The following is a 20,546-nucleotide window of genomic DNA, read 5'->3' as shown; positions in this document are numbered from 1 at the left end:
TCGGGCCCAGTTGCTCCAGATTTCCACCGGGGGGGGGGGAGAATCAGCCCCCGGCGGCAATGGCTGGGCCCGATCCTGCCCTCACTCGGTCACGACACTGTCAAGGCAGCGGGTGTAAATGAGCGTCATTCCCCGGGAGTCCGGGCAGCAAAACACACCAGCCGGGGACCCGCCCCGGGGATTCACACCACAGTAAGTGGCGTCAGAATCGGGCCCACCCCCCACGGGCCCCAGGTCGGACTCGGGGCCCAGCCCGCGGGGATCCCAGCTCTACCGGGGGCCGGAGCCCGCCGGCAGCCACGGCGGAGCGACTCCGGAGTCACTCCCGGGGACCCGAGCTCAGCAACGCGCGCAGGGAGCAGCTGCCCGGGCCGAGCACATGGTGCAGCCGGGCGGCGGGGCCGGGGTCGGGGGCTCACCGAGGGGCAGCAGGCGGCGAGCCGGGTCCATGCTGCGGGGCGAGGGAGTCCAGCGAGCGGCGCGCACCGAGCTGCAGCCAGAGGGCAGCGCCCCCGAGCCAGGGCCGGCTCCATGGGGGGCGGGGGGCCCCGCCCAGGAAGGATGAGACGGGGGGAGGGGAGGGCTTTGTGTGGGGAGATGGGACGGGGAGAGCTCGGAGGAGCCATGGGGGTGTCAGAAAAGGGGGGCAGCTGACAGGCAGGTGCGGGCAATATTTTAACCAGGGGCTCCCAGTAAATGACAGACCCCGGTCTGGGCTGAGCCCCCATCCCAGGGGGGCTCGCGGGGGCGGGGCATGGATTCGGTTCCCGTTTACACAGCTGCTCCCGACCAGGCAGCCACATGGGGCAATCGGGGCGTCCCGGGGGCTGCTACAGCGGGTGTCTGCCCCAGTCCCGAGGTGCAGAGTGGGGGGCAGAAGGAGCCCCCCTTCCTGGGGTTAGCGGGATGGCGCAGGGAGCTGGATGGGTGTAGGGGGAGGCTGGATAGATTGATGGAGGGGGGAGGGGTGTGGGACTGGAGGGAGGTGGGGATGGCGGGGTGGGGTGGGTGAGTGGATGGAGGGGTGTGTGGCGGATTGAGGGAGGTTGGCTGGGAGGGAGGGGTCCGGTGTATATGGGGATATCTGCCTTGGAGACCAACGTGCTGGGCTCCCACCCACTCTGACACACACAGACACTGCTCTAAACTCCCCAGGCCCCGGGCTCCTTCTTTGGACCAGAGACACCCCGACCCCTGGACACTTCCCCTGAGATGGCCCCAGGAATGACCCAGCAGGGCCCGTAACAGCCCGGCCCCCAGCCCCAAGCTTATCTCCACCCCATGCCGCCTCTGCTCCTGTCTGTGCCCCCCCCATACACCCCTGTTGTCCCCTCTCGTGCCTCCTGGAACGCAGCCCCAGCACGGTGCAGAGCCCAGATTAGCAGGGCCGGGCAGCCGGGGGCTGCTTTTCCCCTTGGAGCCCAACAGCTGAAGAGCTGCCGACATTCCAGCCCAGCTGGGGCCAGATCCAAGTCCTGGGGCAGATCTGTGCTTGGCTGGGAGCTCACGTCCTGCACTCACCCGCACCATTACCTGTAAATCCCTTCAGCCTTGTGTTGTTAACCCGGGGAACTCCCTGCCACAGGAGAGTGGGGAAGACAAGAGCATCCCAGGGTTCAGATATTGGGCTGCGATACTGATACAGGGGCAATGTGGCCGTCCAGTGTGATGCTATTCAGGACGAGAGAGAGAGATGGTTAAGAAGGGAATAGAACCCATGAGTCCTGATGCCAAGGTCCCCCCTGCTCTAACCACTAGACCCCACTTCCTTCCTCAAACTGCAGCTAGAACCCAGGAGTCCTGACCTCCAGCCTGCTCTCACCCCACAGGCTTCCTCCTGCTTGACAGGGTCATGCCCTTTGGGATGCGGGGTGGGGGTGGTTCAGGTCAGATTGCTGAGGCCCTGTGGCTGGAGCCCGGGGGATTGTGTCACTGCGAGGATATCCTGGCCACCCCTTGGGCAGGCACCAGAGACCTCATGGAAACATTGCCCCAGCAGAAACAGGAACTGGCGGGTGAGATCAGCTGGGGGGATGGGGGTGGGGGAAATGTCCAGCTGTGGGGCGCCGGGCTGGGATAGCAGGGGCCTGTGAGTCAGGACTGAGGGGCATCAGCAAAGTTGGGGGACAGGGCTGGAATAGACCCTCCATCAATAGACCCCAACCCCTGGTACCCCCCAAGTGTACGCTGACCCCCCCCCACCAACAGCTCAAATACACCCCATCTCCTGTGCCCCCCCAGCCCTCTCCCCACAGTATTGGGGGTCAGGCCCCAGCAGCAGGGCTCTCCCCAGGGTTAGGTTAGAGGCTGGGTGCCCAGGGCCCCGTCCAGTCGGGGGCAGGTTTCCTGATTGCGATTGTCATTCTGTGGAGTTCCTCAAACCCCCTCCTGCCCCAGTCGGCCCCGGGGCTTTTCCAGGGGCAGTTTCATGCCAAGGGGATCAGTTTCCCCGGCCGGCCTGGATTCCGGGGGGTGGGAATTGGCGCTGACCCTGCTGCTCCGGAACCAGGCAATCGAACCACAAACCAGCCTGGCCCCAGGGGTTCATGCTTCACTGGAGCGAGAGAGGCCGAGAGCAATGAGAGACGAGCGCCAAACGCTGCGGCTAGACCCATGGGCCCGATCCTGAGATGGGCCCCAGTGACTAGAGAGGACGTGACCAGGGCAGTGGGGGCAGCACCCCAGCAGCACAGCACCCCCTGGTGCCAGGCTGGGGTGTGTATGGGGACAGGGCACAGCCAGGGCATTGGGGGCAGCACCCCCAGCAGCACAGCGCCCCCTGGTGCCAGGCTGGGGTGTGTATGGGGACGGGGCACAGCCAGGGCAGTGGGGGCAGCACCCCCAGCAGCACAGCGCCCCCTGGTGCCAGGCTGGGGTGTGTATGGGGACAGGGCACAGCCAGGGCATTGGGGGCAGCACCCCCAGCAGCACAGCGCCCCCTGGTGCCAGGCTGGGGTGTGTATGGGGACAGGGCACAGCCAGGGCATTGGGGGCAGCACCCCAGCAGCACAGCGCCCCCTGGTGCCAGGCTGGGGTGTGTCTGGGGACAGGGCACAGCCAGGCCAGTGGGGGCAGCACCCCAGCAGCACAGCGCCCCCTGGTGCCAGGCTGGGGTGTGTATGGGGACGGGGCACGGCCAGGGCAGTGGGGGCAGCACCCCAGCAGCACAGCGCCCCCTGGTGCCAGGCTGGGGTGTGTATGGGGGCAGGGCTCAGCCAGGGCATTGGCACCAGGCTGGGGATGCAGCTGGACATGTGCCCTGGCTCTCCTGGGATATCAGCTGCGCTGCCAAAAGGAAGTGTCGGTGATGGCTCCCGAGCTGAACAATGGGCAGGAAAATCAGGAGCAGGAGAAGTGAAAGCGCCGACAAACCAGGGCCCCTCCTCACTCGTGGGCTCCTGCTGTTGTTCTGGGGAAGTGGCTGCCCTGGGCCGGCTGCAGTGCAGGCACTCGGACACCCTGGCGCTGGCTCTGGGCCACACCACTATGGTGCTGGAGCGTGGGCCGGCTCCTTCCTCTGGTAGCCGTGCTCAGCCCGTGTCCATGGCACAGGGCCGGCTCCAGGGTTTTTGCTGCCTCAAGCAGTGGAACAACAACAAAAAAAAACTGCGAAAAACCCAGCGTGCTGCCTCCTCCCCTTAGCCGCCCCAAGCACCTGCTTGCTGAGCTGGTGCCTGGAGCCGGCCCTGCTCTGCCACATTGGCAGCTCCCGCCCAGGAGCCGGGGGGTGGGGGAAACAGGGGATCCCACAAACGGGCCGGGGGGATGCAGTCTTGGGAAATCAGAGCCACAAATCGGATCTATCTACCCGCGCGGAGCAGGGTCTCATTTTGTCCAGCATCTTCGACGTTTCTGGTTCAAATGACATAGGGGGTCTGCTGGGCTAGAAGTGGGGGCGGGGCGAGTGTGCTGGTGTCAGGACTCCTGGGTTCTATTCCCAGCTCTGGAAGGAGAATGGGATCATAATAGAACCCAGGAGTCCTGACTCCTAGCCCCTCTGCTCTAACCTCTAGACCCCACCCCAAATCATCCCTTTGATCAGCCCGTTGCCCTGCCCCCTTATCCCCCAGTGAGATGCAGGGATGGCTCCAGCCCTGTCTGCTCCTTGGTGCGGATGGGAGGGAAGAGTTTGTTTTATTAAATAAACTGGGTGCCTAGTCCCCACCCTGCACTTCCATAGCGTGTGAACAACAACACAGCATGTGACAGCCCAGGCCGAGAGGCCAAAACTAGCCAGTGCTGCACATTTAGTGTTTGCTTTATCTGGGGGAAGATCTGCACTACATGGGCCGGGGGTTAGTCATGATTTCTCTGTTGTTTGAGTCCTTATCACTACAGGCAGCTGTGACAGTTTCAACATACAGGGCACCAGAGTACATCCCTGACAGACTCAAATGGGGCCAGTTCAGATCCAGGTAACTTCACGGATTATTTCTCTTTAATACTGTACATGTAGAAACGCCAGTCATGGACCAGCTCTGGGAGAGGAGTGGGGTCTAGTCGTTCTGCCTCACAGCCCCCTCCTGCCCTAACCACTAGACCCCACTCCCCTCCCAGCACTGGGAATGGAACCCAGGAGTCCTGATTCCCAGCTCCCTCCTGCTCTAACTACTAGACCCCACTCCCCTCCCAGCACTGGGAATGGAACCCAGGAGTCCTGATTCTCAGCCCCCTCCTGCTCTAACCACTAGAGCCCACTCCCTTCCCTGAGCCCCACAAAGAGGTTAAGGGACAACTTGATCACAGTGTAGAAGTACCTCTATGGGGAACAAAATATTGACCATGTGCTCGTCACTCTAGCAAAGCTGGAAGTTGAAGCTGGACACACTCAGACTGGAAATAAGGGGCACATTTTTCAGTGTGGGGAACAGAGCCTTGGAACAGCTTACCAAGGGCCATGGTGGATTCTCCCTCGCTGGCTATTTTTAGATCAAGGCTGGATGTTTCTCTAGCAGATCTGCTCCAGTTCCCACAGGAATTAAGCCGGGGACGTCCTAGGGCCTGCGTTATGCAGGCGGGACTTCAGGACTCCTGGTCCCGTCTGGCTTTAGAACGTACGAACGGTGCTAGGTGCTGTACAAACCCACACCCAGAAATCCAGCCGCCCATCGGCTGTAGATGAAAGGAAGGTGGAGGTTTGTGTCTCCTCGGTGCTGCATGTGGTCGTCACACCTCAGCCCCTCAGAGAATCACCAGCGCAGCTTGAAAACCAGGCGATCCTCTAAAATCAGAACCACTGGGCTCTGTTCATTTGCCATCTGCCTCCCAGTTAGTTTACAGCCCAAATTGGGTCCTGCACAAAGCATCATGGGGGCTGCCCCACTTATCCCAGTGGTCAGAGCCTCTTCCAGGATATGAGAGACCCAGGTTCTAATCTCCGCTCTGCCTGATGCAGCACAGGGCTCCCAAGCAAGCCCCTTATGGGATATTCAGAGCTGGGGTGTTCTCACCCACTCCTCTTGGAGCCGCTCTGCTCTGTAGAAATACTTAAATCCGCATTGGGGGAGGGGGACTGGACCCAAGCGAGCAAGTAATTCTCAATCGCAGCCTAGAGTTTCCCAGAATGCACTGGGACAAACTCCAGCAGCCAGGACAAGGCAGGTGGGAAAGGATGTTGTGTGGACACCAGCCTGCGTGTTGTTAGTGGGTCAGCTGAGAGTCACAGCCGGGGCACAAGGGCTGGACACAAACGAGTCTCCTGCAGAGCAATGGGCTTAGGCAGCTGCCGTGTATTGTGCTTGCACATCTATAGTTGCACAGTGTCCTTGGAGCCTAGTGTGGTTGCACTGGTAGCATATTGTGTTTGCACACTTGTACTTTCAGTGCTTGCACTGCTGTCATTATACTTGTGAGCTTGCCAGGTTGTTGTACAATTGCACTTTCAGCAGAAAGGTGCTTGCAGTCGCACCATTGCATTTGCAGCGTATGGTGCTCGCCTGGTTGCACTTATAGTATAGTGCACTTGCACAGCTGTGCAATTTTCCTTGCAGTGTCATGTTGCACGGTGGTAGTTGCACAGTTACACTGGGAGCATTGTGTGCTTGTGCGGTTTTAACTGCACCATTGTCCCATTGCACTTGCAGTATTGGGCTTTTGTTCAGCTGTAGTGGAGCTGTTGCACCTGTAGTGTAGCATTTGTACAGCTGCACCATTGTACTTGCTGCATTGTGTGCCTGCCTTGCCGGCGTTACCCAGTTGTAGTTGTGGTGTAGCGTACTTCCCTGGTTCTAGTTGCCCTTGCAGCCGATTGTGCCTGCAAGGTTGTAGTTACGTGGTGGTTGCACTAGATCTTGACAGTTGTCCAGTTGTACTTGCAGCAGATTGTGTTTGCACAGCTGTAGCTACAGCATCTTGCACGGTTGCAGTCACACAATTGCATTTGTGGCATTGTGTGTTTATACAGTTGTACTTAACCTAGAAGTACAACCTGTTCCCTCAAACCCACGTTCCCTCGCAGTGGCCCAGACCAGTTCCTCTTTCTTATAGAGCCAATGGGTGCCACGGTGCGGGGAGGCGGGGCACAAGCGGGGCAGGCTGGAAATAGCAGCATTTATAAGGCCGGCACCGGCTGAGGAAGTTGCACCCAGAGTGAGAGAACGACACAGAGGGGGTGAGTGAGCGAGAGCCTGACACCATCAGCCTGAGCCATGTCGGTGCCTCTGTGGGGCCTGCAACAGCCAGGGCTAATGGGAAATAATCACCAAGGCTTGATACTAACCAGATATTATATGTCACCAAGTAAACAGCTCCCCCTAGAGGCCAGGTGGGTCAGGCTCTCTCTGCTCTGGGTGGGAGCTGATCACTAACAGCACCAGGAGATAAAGTGAGACAAACCCCAAAATCAGGAGCTTGGCCCCCAAATCGGGAGATTTTAGTAAAAAAAAAGATGAGATTGTGGTGTGGGGTTTGTTGTTATTTTGAACTCCCCCCGTCCCCCCAGGCATGTGTGGGGCCAATTACAGGGTGTGAACTCCCCCTGTCCCCCCCAGGTGTGTGTGGGGCCAGTTACAGGGTGTGAACTCTGCCTGCCCCCCAGGGTGTGTATATGGGGCAGTTACACTGGTGATTCTGCCCCACTGCAGGAGCTCATTGGCTGCTGATGCTGCAGAGGTTTCCAGTCTCCAGCATTGTCATCAATTAATTCTGGGCCGGCCCGGCCCCTTCTACAGCCCCTTCCCCTGCCAGGGGCTGCAAGGATAGAGGGGGTGGGGGTGGAGCAGAGAGCGGACTGACCCATTGTTCACAGGAGGGGAGGGGTAAATAGTGGAGAGTGGACTGATCCATTGTTCATGGGAGGGGAAGGGGGGAATGGAGCTGCCCTGAGTGGCTGGGCTCTTCCTGCTCCCTCCTGCCCAATGAGACTATTGTCCGCTGCTTCCCCTCCCCCACCCCAAAACTCCTCTTGGCCCTTGGAGAGAGGGAGAGAGAGCTCAGCCTGCAACCTGCAACAGCCCTGATTGGCTGCCCTTCCCCAGGAGGCGGGGAAGTGGAGAAGGGCGGCCAATCAGAGGGTTGCAGGGATGACCGATGAACAGTGGCTCCAGCCCTGGGTGAAGTCGTGTGGCTGGCGAGAGCTGGGGATGCTGCACCGACCGTTAGCGATTCACAGCTGCTGTTTGATCATTGCAGTGCAATTGCTTGCTAATGGCGAGCTGCCTTCTCAGCCCTTCCTGCCCAAGGAGCGACACAAAGCCAGGCAGGGCAGGGCTCTTTGCTGTGGTATAGCAGGGGAAACTGAGGCACAGGAGAACGGGTGATGCTTTCAGAACTAGACCCTTCATTTTTGGGGTGCACGGCTTGATAACCCCAGCTCAATTTTCAATGGTGCTGAGCACCCACAGGTCAAAGAGAAGGGGAGAGTTCGCAGGTCCCCAATCTGTGGGGCACGCCCTCCTAGGGGGGCACGGAGGAATGTTTGGGGAGGCACAGCTGGGGCCTGGGCTAGCCCCTAAGAGGGGCGAGGAGGGAGCACCACTCAGCTTCACTCCTGCCCTGTGCCCGGGGCTCTGCTCTCAGCTCCATGCCCAAGATCCCCACCCCAGGGACCCCCACCCTGATCCCTGCTGCACTCCGAGGTCTCCCATCCAAGCCCTGACTTGGGCTTTGCCGGCTTCCCCGGGCTGCTTGGCCAGGATGCCAGTGCCAGGTGCCCTTCCCATGACACTTCCCCTCGTCTCTGGCTGCGCAGCTCGTCCCCCTGCTGCACAGAGGCCCGGAGGCCCTGGTGCTCTTGTCTTGTGGGGAAGTTGTGGCCCAGACAGTTCAGAGCCCTGCTCGCTCACAGCCCTCTGACCCCCCCGCCCCCACCTCGCTGCAGGACTCTCCTGCACCCCCAGCCGCCGCGGAGACCTTCACTCGTCCTGCTCTGCTTTGCCTGCTTGGCAGCGGCACAGGCTGGAGCAGCAGGGGGCAGGGAGCCCTCGGGGCAGGGAACTATCTGTGTGGCAGGACCTGGGCGCATGGGAGGAGGTGGCGGCTTGGACCCAGAACCCTAAAGTCAGGTCTGGGGGGAGGGAGGGACCTGGGGCCCAGAGCCTGAATTCAGCTCTGGTGCGCAGGTAGGGGGGAGATTCTGGGGCCCACAGCCCTAAAATCATCTCTGATTGGGGGGACCTGGGGCCAGAGCCCTGAATTCGGCTCTACTGTGGGGGAGTCTGGGGTCTGGAGCCCTGAATTCAGCCCTAGTGGGGGGGGGTCTGGGGTGCAAAGCCCCTAATTCAACCCTAGTGGGTGGGGATCTGGGGCCCGGAGCCCTACACTGAGCTCTGGGGCTCCAGTGGCTGTTTGCTGAACTGGCAGTTTGTACCTGCTCCCCGATGCAGTGCACAGACCCGAGAACCCACATCCTGCTGCTTTCCCCTACCTGGTCGGTACAGGATAGCCCAGCTCTCGTACCGAGCAACTACCTGCTTCGCCCTGCACCCTCCGCCTCCTGCGCCCGGGCACCCGCCTGCCCAGAGCCAGCGCGACCCAGGGAGCTCTGACACTGCTCAGGTCGCAGGCTCAGCTGGCATCGGGAGCCAACCTGGGGCACCGGGGAGAGGCTGGGGGGAGTTTTTAGGACAGATGCGCCGGGGGCTGGGTGGTGAACTTGCTGAGCTGCAGACTAGGCAACTCACTGCCAGAAGGGGGGTGGCCAGGGAGAATCACAAAGTCCATTAAGTCCAAGATGCAGCTGCCTCTGGGGTGGGGCGCAGGGGCTGTTTAACAGCTACACGGTGCAACATAGTAAGACAGGGAGTGAAGCAGAATCCCTTGTCGATTTGCAGTCCAGGCTGAATGGAACTGGCTGGTAGCGCAAAGCCAGGCAGGTGCCCCTGAAAATAGCTGTCAAGAGAAACAACAGGACTGACACAGCACATGTGGATTTGTCCAGGAGATGAAGGGTTAATGAGGAGACATTCACCCCCGTCCTGTTCCCTGCAGCACAGCGCCCCCTAGTGCCATGCTGGGGCATTGGCGCCAGCACTGACTGCGAGGAGGGAGCCCCCCCCGCAAGTCACTACCCTGCTCCCCGCAGCACAGCGCCCATCAGGTTTAACATGGACTCAGCAAGACGAGTCCCCCCCAATCTCCTCCCCACCAGCCTTTCCAGCAGCACCTGCAGCATCCCTCGAAGTGCCCCAGAGCCCACCCTGCAGTGCAGAGACGCCCATTGACACCAGTTGGGGATCTGGCCTGGCTCATTGGGTCCAATGGAACGACGCCCATTGACACCAGCTGGGGATCTGGCCCATTGACACCGGCTGGGGATCTGGCCCCAGAACCCTTTTGCAGTGACAGGGGAAGGTGCATGTGCCTGTCGAAGGAGAGACACAAACATCTCCAGAGGGCGGCCTGGCACTGCCACCTTTCCTCAGCCCCCTCCCTCCCCAGCTCCCTCCCCATCTGCGTCACGCCAGCTTCACCCACACAAGAGCTTTTTCCGCTCTGAGTTTATTTTTTTCTTGTGCTGAGTTGGCAATTTTGCCTGCCTGGGTGGAAACGTGAAAAAGACGCTGGTGGGGGATGGGGCGCTCAGAAAGCAGCAGAAAGGACCCAGGCATCCTGACTCCTACCCTGCCCCCGGGCTGGCTGGCACATGTGAGTGCAGTTCTTAATTTAGAGGGGTGCTGGAAGGTGTTTAGCTCAGGGGGGAATTTTCTGGTCTGGCTCTCAGTGAGCTGCTGTGACACCCTGCGGGTGTGAGCTATAGCACGAGTCTGCCCCCTTCTGGACAGAGTCAGAATGCCACCTATGTGCCATATGCCCTATATGGCCCACAGCAAGTTCCCTGTAGCCCAGAGGGTCAGGGCTGTTGGTACGGAGGGGTCTGACCTTGCAATGCTGCTTCTTTTGTGGCTGACAATGGGGGCCCCAGGCAGCAGCCCCAGTGGGGAAGTGGGGGCCATGGAGGCGTGGCTCATGGAGGAAGGCGGGGGTCCACATGGGGCAGGCTGCAGGATGACGAGCTGGCATGGGCTCTGGGATGGGGCTTTCCCCAACTGTTCCCCTTCTGTGTCTGGCCAGAGGGCATTCGCCAGCATCCTCCGCTCTGGACCTGATCCCGGCCCCACTCCCTGCTGGGGAATTGGGGTGCTGTCCCCCGAGCGAGCAGTGGGGTGATTCCTGGGAGGTGGGTGGAGACCTGCGCCCTGATCTGGAGAACAGGTCCAGATTGGGGTGGGGGGATCCCTGAGAGCCACAACTGCTGGGGATTCCTCTGCACCACAATGGCTGGAGACCAACGGGGGTCACAGCGCTGAGGGAACACGGCGGTGCACAGTGCCTGCACCCTATGGAGGATAACAGCCAACTCAAGCTGCTGGCTGAGGGAGTGACGCCTGTAGCTCAGGGGGTGGAGTGCAGCAGGCATACAGCCCTCAGGGACGCTCTGCTGCTCCCCCACTGCGATGTCATGGCTAGCTGGCCCTGCCCCCACCCCACATAAATATTGTGCAATTTGCTGTAGAGATGCAGGGACCATAGGCTGTGGCAGGGTGGGGCGGGGGGGTTGTTTTTCCATCTAAGGATCCGGCTGTTTTTATTGCTGCCAATCTTGGAGCGAAGTTCAGTGCTCGGGCTGTGGGGATGGGAGCAGAGAGCAGGGCCCCCACTGGTGGAAATTGGTGTCGATGGGGCCAGGGACCCCGCTGGTGGAAATCAGCTGTCTCTCCATCAGGGGCCATGCAGCAGGCCCCAGCGGGGCTCTGGACAGAGCGCTGTGAGCTGCAGGGGGTGACACGGAGTTACCCCAGCCGGGGGCCTGGCCCATGGACCGGAAGCGCTGGCCTGTCACAGGCTGCGGGGCTGCGACAGGCAATGGGCCCAGCTGCTGCTCCCAGCTGGGCTGTCCTGGGCTCAGCTCTTGGCCGGGACATTCAGAACTCTCCGGGGCTGCCGCGGCACCTAGGGACACTTCTGGCTGTTTATAGAGGGATGAGTTCTCAGCTCACTGAGATGCAGCCACCTCTGGGGTGGGGCGCGGGGGCTGTTTATACAGGGATCCCTCGCCCGGCGCTGAGATGCAGCCACCTCTGGGGCGGGGGGCAGGGGCTACTGAACAGCCATGGAGCAACAACACAGAGCAGTGTGGAAATGAAGAAAACAAATAACAGCTCCAGTCAGAGACCACAAGGGGAGATTGAGATGGGTCCCAACCCAGCTGAGCTCAGGGAGCGCTCCCTCAGCAGCTTGCAGCAGCAGGTCTCTTAACCACACAGCAGTCCTGGTCACTGGGGGGCAATAGAATTGATCACACAGAGCCAGAACCCTGCTGTGTCTCTCCAGACAGGGGGCAGATGAGAACTGAGATCAGGGCCTGATTGTGCTGGGCGCTGTGCAGACCCCGGCTGAGATCAGGGCCCCCATGGTGCCAAGTTCTGCACAGACACACAGTCCCTGCCCAAAGAGCTCCCCATCGAACCAGGGACGATAACCTGCAGTGCAGAGGCAGGGTCGGTGCAAGGATGTTTTGCGCCCTAGGCGAAACTTCCACCTTGCGCCCTCCCCCCCGCCGCGCCCCCGCCCTGAGGTGCCCCCATGGCAGCTCCCCCTCCACCCTAAGGCACCCCCTTGCAGCAGCTCCCCACCCCTCTTCCACCCTGAGGCACCCCTTACTTGCTGCAGGTGGCCCTCCCTGCGCTCCCCCGCCCCAGCTCCCGCTGCCTAAATGCCGGCAGCGACTGGGGCGGCCGAAGATCTGGCTGCCGTGGTCGCTGCCGAAGAAAATGGCGCCCCCCAACTCCTAGCGCCCTAGGTGACCGTCTAGGTCACCTAAATGGTTGCACCGGCCCTGTGCAGAGGGACTGACCCAGGTCACTCAGGGAAGTCAGTGGCAGAGCCAAGAACTGACCCCAGAGCTCTTGAGTCCCAGCCCATGGTTTGAATGAGTCACCCCCCAAGTTAGAGCCAAGTTAGCATGGGGATAATCTCTGCCCCCAAGGCAGCCGTGCAGCAGCCACGCCGAGCAGGGGGCTGAGCCCCACACCCCCACGCTGGGGCGTTTGCTCAGGTCCCGCTGCTTGCTGGCTGAGGTGGGAGGCAGGGACCCACTGGATGGAAGGGAGGCAGGTCTAGTGGTTAGGGTGGGGCTAGACCACCCCCCCCCCCAAAGGACAGAAGGACGTGGCACAGACAGATCTGCCATCCTCTCCCCATTCATCCTGCCAGGCCAGTTCCCCACCCTCCAGACCCCAGCTCCTGCCAGCTGCCCCCACGGGTGCCTCAGGGGAGGGGGAGACAGGAGCAGCGGAGGGTGGGGGGGCTGCTAGCTTGGCCGTGCCCAGGCCTGGGGGGTATCTGATCCATCCCTCCCTTCCTGGCTCATCCTGGCAGGGCCGGTCCTGCTCGCCGGTGTTTGCTGCCATCTCCTGGCCGGCAGAGGAAAGTGGGATGGAGACCCCAAGGCCTTTCACACAGCCCCCCTTCCCTCCCAGCAATTTCTATCCCCCCCCCCAAATTCCCTGGGAGTCTCCCAGTTCCAAACCAGGGCTGATTCTGGTGCAGGTGAGCTGCTGTCTGCAGGGGGCTGGCGCAGTCTCATCTCCCCCTCCCTGGAGCTGGGGATAGAACCCAGGAGTCCTGACTCCCAGCCCCCCGCCCCGATCCCCAATCTAATCACTGTTATCAAATTCAGCCTGGCTCGGGGGCGGGAATAGGACACAGGGCCCTGCCACGCTAGGGGGCGCTGGCTCTGATACAGACTCAGGGCAGGGAATGGGGCCTAGGCCTGACTATGAAATGAGTTTGAGGGGGTCTCAGCTCCAGGGTGTGTGGAGGTGGCAGCTGCCCCCTTGGTCTGCACAGTGGGGCACCAGGGCTGCCAGGGCCACAGAGACGGGGCTCCCAGAATGTGGGGGTGGGGGGAGCTGAGGGGCTGCCAGGCTGCCAGCTCCCAATGGGCCTCTGGAAACCAGAACCAGGCTGAGGCGATGCCGGGCACTGACCCCTGGGGACCACGTTCATTCACATCCACAGTGATGGGGCCACCCTGTGCCCCGAGCCCCCCCATCCCCCCACAGCTGTCTGTCTGGATGGGTGCGATTGAGGTGTGGACATGCACAGCGCCCCCTGGTGGTGGAAATAGCCTGGCCTCCCCGGCGGTGACCATAAAGGCGGATTCTGTCTTGGGGCTGATGGACCCTGACCCAACCTAGCTGTTCTCTGGCTCAGCAGCGTCCTCGGGCCACCACTAGGGGGCTCCCTAGATGCTGGGCTGACACAGAAGGGGCTAATGAACAGAGAATGGGGTGGGGAAGGAATAGCCCTTAACAGCTGATCACGCACCCCTGAGCCCCCTGGCATCACCCTACCCCCTCAAGCATCCCCTCCCCAGTCCCTGGCATCACCCCCCACTCCCTGGCACCTTCCCCTGGCACCATCCCTGCCCCCAGGATTTCATTGCCCTGCCACCGCGCCATTCGACCCCCTGCCCCGCCTGCCGCGCCCGCCGAAACAAAACCACCCAGCTCTCAGCCCCTTGGTTCCAAGAACTCTTGTTTCCTTTATTGTTTGAATTTCTCGTTTGTAACTCAACAATAGTTGCCATTTTTTTGTATTTTTTTGTTCTTTTTTTTTTTAAATGATCTGCATCGTCGTTATTGTTATAATTCTTTTGTCGTTTGTTCTGTTTAATGCACTCGACCCAAAATTGGTTTGGCATATTGAATAGAGGAAGGAAGGAGCAACGGAATTCCAAGTGAGAGACAGAGAGAGCAGGAAAGAACCAAAGAAAAGAAGGAACGAAAAGCGCAGACGGGGAGGAGACAGATCGGAACCACCGACACGCAGCAAGGTTAGACCAGGCCCCAGCGCACAAAGGAAGCTGAGTTCCCCACAGGAAATAGTTGCCCGTAGTGTGCAGCCCTGAGGATCTCACTGGCCCGTGGTTTGGGGTGACGCGGGGTGCGGGAGGCGAGGTCACGTCTAAAGGCACAGGGACTCTTCTGGCTTTTTTCAGCCAGCCAGGATGCACTGCGGCTCCAGGCGGGTTGGCGATGGGAACCAGGGCTGGGCAGTTTGGATGAGGCACTAGGCCGGGTTCTGTTTCCAGCTTTGCCCATTGGCAAGTTACCACCCCGCTCTGTGCCTCAGTTTCCCTTCCCCAACTCTTGGCTATCTAGAGAGTCAGGTCTTTGAGGTGTGTGTGTGGGGAGGGGTGTGGGGGGGTCTTGTAGGTCTGTGCAGCACCCAGCACAATGGGGACCCCGAGCTCAGTTGGGTTGCTGTAGATCTGATGCTCTTATTATTTGGTATTTGAGTTTCTCTAGTCACCACCAGGTGGCGCTGAGGATACCAGAAAATCTAGACAGGTTCCTCCCCAGCCCTGGCTGCCATGGAAGGCCCCTCCCAAGACCCAGCAGGCAGGAGGGCGGCGCTATTCTGCAGGCACCCACTGGGCAGCCCTGGAAACACGGGGAGGCATTGGGCCAACGAGGGGTGTGATGGGAAAAGGGGGAGCTAAACCCATAGGGCCTGGCAGAGGAAACACCCACTAATGAGGACAACAACCTTCTACTAGCTCCCAGCTGGGAGAGCTGCACCCTCAGCTCAAGGAGGGGGGGAGGGTTGGGTGCCCGAAGGGCCCCAGGAGGGTCCCCATGGGTGGCTGGCCATGTGGTGTGACTATGGGGTTCCCCACCTTGTGCCATCTCCTGGTGAGGGAAGGGCTCAGAGACACCTTGTCCACGGGCGGTGGGCAGGAGAGGGGCAGCAGCATCTCCCCCATTCCCTGCTGCAATGCGATGGTGCCTGCACCACCGCCCCCTACTGGCTGGGTGCAGAATTTGCACAGGTGGCTTTAGGCTCAGCAAGTCGTAGGTTCTAATCCCCCTCAGGGGGCTGTGGACTCTGTGGGGCTGCAGCTGCTCCATCCCAACTTGGCCCATGACCCCAAGGGAAATGGAGTCACCAAATAAGCACATCTTCCTAGCCATTGGCTAACAGCTAGCCAATCACAGAGGAGATCTCTCATGGAAAGGGGGAGGCACAGGCTTCTCATTGGTGGGCGGAGCTGGAGTTGGAAGCTGATTGGAGAGCTTGAAGCTCCGCCTTCCCAATAAATAAAGGCATTTGAGGGGGTGGACTGACCGGGGTGGGGATCATGGCTGGCTAGGGGGTGGGGGCTCATTCCGTGGTGCAGATGGCAGCAGGATTCTGTGGCTCTCTGGCTTCAGTTGCAGCTGGGGGCTGGGAACGGGTTTGGGGCGTGGGTCAGAGGGGGGCAGCCAGGATGGGTTGGGGGATGAGGGAAGGGGCCCTTCCCTGACTTTAAAGGCTCTGGTGCTGGGAGTTTGCCCAGGCCCTCAGCGTAACACTGGTCCCAAAGAGATGGGGGGCAGGCTGAGCTGGGAGAGCAGGGCTCCCCATGGCTGGGGGCCAGTTTACCAGCAAGAGAGGAGGAGCCCCCCGAACAGGGGCGAGAGATTGCCCCAATGGTGAGTGTCCTACCAGGACCTACCACCCATGAAATAAGAGGCTGGCGGGCGTGGAGGCCAATGGGGGAGATGGGTGGAGGGGCTTAAAGGGAGGTCACCCCCACAAATCACCCCCGATACACTGTACCCCCACCCCCGATCCCACTCTCAGAAGGGCTAACCCCCCCCAGATAAATGAAAAGAGCCATGTAGAAAGAGAGCGAGCAACATTCAATACATCGGAGCACAGGCAGGGTCCTCCTGACCCCCCACTGACAGACACCCCCTTGCCCTCCCTCAGATCAGAGCTGGCTCATCAGTCAGCGAGGTGGTGGTGGTGGTGTGGGGGGGCTGTTGGGTCCAAGCCCAGACCACGCTGCCGTCACCACTGGGATTAGACCCAGAGACCTTCACCCCAGAACCCGCCCCCCCTACAAACCCCAGGAACAGATACATGCTGCTGAGGGTCAGCAGGAGGCTGTTAGAGCCGCTGCCAGCCACCAGGGGGCGACGCGGTCAAATGCACTGAGCCGGGGAGATGCACTGAAAGGAGGGTTCCTGCGAAGGCCCCACCCAGAGATGGGGAGCTGGCGCCAACCCCCAGTGCAGCCAAGTGACAAGGGTCCCGCAGGCATCAGCAAAATGTAAAAAAATGGGGGAGGGGCACCGGTGCCAGATCAGCTCAAGGGCCTGGATAGGAAGCCACATTAGAGCCACTCTGGTAGAAAACACGACTGCACCCCCCTGTTGCACCCCAGTAACCCCAGTGAGACACGACTGCACCCCCTGCAATACCCCAGGAACCGCTCCCCCAATACACGACTGCACCACCCTGAAATACCCCAGGAACCGCCCTCCTGAGACACAACTGCAGCCCCCTGTGATACCACAGGAACCCCCCCCAAGACACAAGTGTACCCCCCTGTTGCACCCCAGTAACCCCCGAGACACAACCACCCCCCACAGACATGACTGCTCCCCCCTGCGATACCCCAGGAACTGCCCCCCAAGACATGACTCCCCCCCCGCAATACCCCAGCCGCGGGATCCCCCCACACTGTGACTTTGGCCTTGGGGTCTCTTTGGCCAGAGCACGTTAGGAGCCATCACTGCACTATCTGGGCCCCTGCCCCGCGGAGGAAACCCACCAATAGCTCTCAGCTCGCTCTGCTGGGGCGGGACGGAGCGCTGCTGCCGCGCATGGCGCAGGGCGTGGCTACTAGTGCCAGTGGGCACATGCCACTCCCCCACGCTCGCAGTGGGCACGGGGGGTAAAGGCTGCACTAAGTGCAAGGCGATGAAGACCCGGGATTACGCGCTAATCCAGCTACAGCTCATGGGGCTCAGGCCAACGGGACCCAGCCCAGCTGGGCTGCTGGGGGCTCATTTGGGCCGTGACAGGCTCTACCCACCCTCACGATAACCTGCCTACCCTGGAGCCCCCCTGCCCCGAGCACTGTTGGCTCCCACCAGCGCTAGCCGGAGGCAGCCAGCCCCTCGCTCCGCCGGGTATGTCTTTGGTTTTGGGGTGGGGGTGGGGCTAGGCCTGCCGAAGGGCTGCACCTCGGATGAAGAAACGTCCAGGTGGCACCAGCCACGGGCGAGACGGGAGGGCATAAGGCTGGTTGGTTTGCCGGGTTGTGAGCAGAGGAATTTCCAACCCCCCCAGAACAGGAGGTGCAGAATTGACCTCTCCCTCCGAGCGGATCTGGGCGCTAAGCCCCAGGAGAGCAACAGCCCATGCAACCAAATCCAGCCGTGACACGGACGCGAGCCCTGGTTGGACGGGCTGCTCCCTGGGAGGCGTCGCGAGGCAGCTGCCCCGACCCCCAATCGCCCTGCAAAGATGTCATAGGCGCAAAAGTCACGCGGCTCCAATCGCCCCCACACTCAGCTTCCAAATAGCCTCCAAATGCAACACCCAGCAAGAGAACAAACCTGCTGCTTAAACGTCCCCCAGCGTCCTGAAAAACCCACCGCCCAGCAGGGCTGAGCCCGGCTCAGCTAACGAACTCATTGCACTTGTGACGGGGAGAGTGAAATGCAGGCTCCTGGCGCAGACTGGGAGATGAGGGTTGGAGACCAGACCCCAGCCCAGCTCCCATCAGGGGACTGATGGGCAGTTCCCATTGGGGGGTGGCTGGGAGTGGCTCCCCTCAGTGCAATGGGAACTGGAGCTGTTCCCATGCCAAGGCCAGGACGGGCAGGAGAAGCTGTGCTGTGTTATCCCAGAGCTGCAAAAGGGATTGTGCAGCTGACACCCCCATTGCACCCTCTCGGCTCAGGCTCTGCTGGGCATTGGACAAAAGGAGGAGGCTGAGGGGGGAATGAGGGTTGTTGAATAAAACACTCACATATCCTGGAGAGATGTTTCCCAAACTTGGGACACCACTTATGTAGGGAAAGCCCCTGGCAGGCCAGGCCGGTTTGTTTACCTGCCGCGTACGCAGATCTGACCGATCGTGGCTCCCGCTGGCCGCAGTTCGCTGCTCCAGGCCAATGGCAGCTGCTGGAAGCGACAGCCAGTCCGTCCCTCGGCCCGCGCCACTTCTAGCAGCTCCCATTGGCCTGGAGCAGCGAACCGCAGCCAGTGGGAGCTGCTGAACCTCCGGACACAGCAGGTAAACAAACCAGCTCGGCCCCGCTAGGGGCTTTCTCTACACAAGTGTTGTCCCACGTTTGGGAAACACTGTTCTAGAGTAACAGACTTGGACGCTGCATTGACTCTGGTGCAAGCCGCAGTGTTCAGGTGGGACCTTGGGCGGGTCCGTGGCCTGGCATACAGCTCCAACGCAGCCACTGAAGCAGCCCTCAGTATCCCAGGAGGCTTTGCAGGCCAGTTTCCCTGCATGCCTCAGCTGTCCTATTGGCCACTTGGGCGGGGAGCTGCTAGCCATCCTGCCTGTGGGTTTTGCTCCGGCGAGGTGGGACGGTGGCTGCGCTGAAACCCCTGAGTTTCACAGGCGCTCAGCTCTCAGCGATGGCCCTGGTGGGCGAGGGCTGGTTGCTCTGCATGCAGGAGCAGCGCCAGGGTTTCTGGCACCCTAGGCAGAATTCAGGGGATGGCATTTTGTGCACTCTCCACGGGACACATGGGAGCTTCTGGTTCTACTCCCATCGCGTCGCAGAAGGACCCTCTGCCGAAATTCCGCAGGTGACAGCGGCAGTCATTGAGCTGCTCAATTGCCTGCCACTGTTTTCCGTGGCACGTTGGCAGAAGGTCCTTCTTCGGCGGCGTGACGGGAGCAGAACCAGAAGCTCCCGTGTGCCCTGTGGGGAGCGCACAAAATGCCGCCCCCCCGAATCCTGGTGCCCTAGGCGACCGCCTAGGGTCGCCTAATGGAAGCGCCGGCCCTGTCTGCATGGGGCAGGGGAATGACACTAGTGGGTGGTCCATCTACCCCCACCAAGGCCTAGAGCTGGGAAAAGCTTTTCAGGGCCTATCCAGCCCTTTGCTGGCCTTGTGTCTGGCCAGAGACCACTGGCCAGGGCAACACGGTAAATATCACCCACTTGTCACCTACACCCTGCAGTTCACCCAGGGCGTTTGCTGGCCACTGGGAGTGGGAGCTTGAGTTTCCCAAGCTCCTTGGGCCCCATCCCCAGCGGGGTGTCAATAAGCATAGCTACATGGACCCCAATGGAGCAACATCCATTCATACCAGCTAGGGATCCTGCCCCTTATGTCTCCACCCTTCTATCCAACGTTTAAATCACTACATCCAAGCCGATGAAGCCCAGGACCGTCCTAAAACCCCCCATGATCTCTCACACTCTCCAGTAGTTCCACAGGCTGAGAGAAAAGGAACCAGAAAGCGAAACCCTTCCACACTCCATGAATCTGAGCCACACGCCCACCTGGCCCTTCAACTCGACCCCATCAAATGCCTTCCAGCCCAGAGAGATGCAAGTAAATAACCATAGACTTAAAAACTCCCGACACCCAACAGCCCCGGCCAGAAAAAAAGCAAAATAAACCCCAAACAATGTTCCTAACCTACAGTTACAGCATCTTTGGGTCTTACAGTAAATTTTTTTTACCCACAATTCCACAGTGGCAGTGAGTGAGAAAATGACCGATCCATGTCAAGATGTATGAAAAAAGGACCTTATCCAGCAGGAAAAGGGAATGTTGAGAAAGTCACAGAAATGACGCATTATATGTATATATTACATAAAAATTGTGCCAAAAAGTTATTTTTTTCTTTTTTTTGTTTTGATTGTAAAAATCTGCTCTTCGTTTTTGCGATCCCTTCCCCTGTCTTCATCAAAAGGGGAGGGGGTCTCCTTGTTCCCTTCACCTGCCCCCCCCCCCAACAGTCAATGGGGCTGGAGCAGAGCTCAGTATATATCTATATATTTATAGATATATATTTTAATTCCAGGACACAAACTGTTCCCTGGAACTGTGGTTGATTGGTTGTATTTTTTTTTAAATCCCTGTTTCATTTTTCAAGGGATTCTTCAATTCCCCTTTTTGTTGTTTGTCTGAAATTTCATATTTACAGCATTTCAATCTGTATCCCAACCCGCCTCCCCCGAATTAACCCTCCACCCCACCCTAAGACACCCCCCCCCCCGGCGAAATGACGTATTCATGTGATATTGGCTCCCATGGTCTCTCTCGGGAAGAAGAGGGCGAGAGAATTC

At 60.0% G+C, this 20,546-nt stretch overlaps 1 protein-coding gene and 1 long non-coding RNA gene across 5 annotated transcripts in view; one reads left to right on the top strand and one right to left on the bottom strand.

Moving 5' to 3' along the window:
* LOC120391381 (adhesion G protein-coupled receptor E5-like) overlaps positions 1-551 on the bottom strand; it is a 73,212-nt gene extending 72,661 nt beyond the window's left edge. For all 4 annotated transcript variants that reach the window (XM_039515021.1, XM_039515022.1, XM_039515020.1 and 1 more), the window contains exon 1: positions 420-551. In XM_039515021.1, coding sequence (XP_039370955.1) covers positions 420-450 — 31 coding nt within the window. In that variant the 5' untranslated portion in view covers positions 451-551. The remainder of the gene's footprint in view (positions 1-419) is intronic.
* On the top strand, positions 105-20,083 carry LOC120391461. Its single transcript, XR_005591336.1, has 4 exons — positions 105-192; positions 4,324-4,415; positions 14,153-14,275; positions 19,952-20,083. It is a non-coding gene; the product is annotated as an uncharacterized LOC120391461 (long non-coding RNA).
* Positions 20,084-20,546: the final 463 nt, after the last annotated feature.

The sequence above is a fragment of the Mauremys reevesii genome, linkage group 25 (assembly GCF_016161935.1).
Source record: "Mauremys reevesii isolate NIE-2019 linkage group 25, ASM1616193v1, whole genome shotgun sequence".
Taxonomy (NCBI): Eukaryota; Metazoa; Chordata; order Testudines; family Geoemydidae; genus Mauremys; species Mauremys reevesii.
This window is presented reverse-complemented; position numbering and strand designations above follow the sequence as displayed.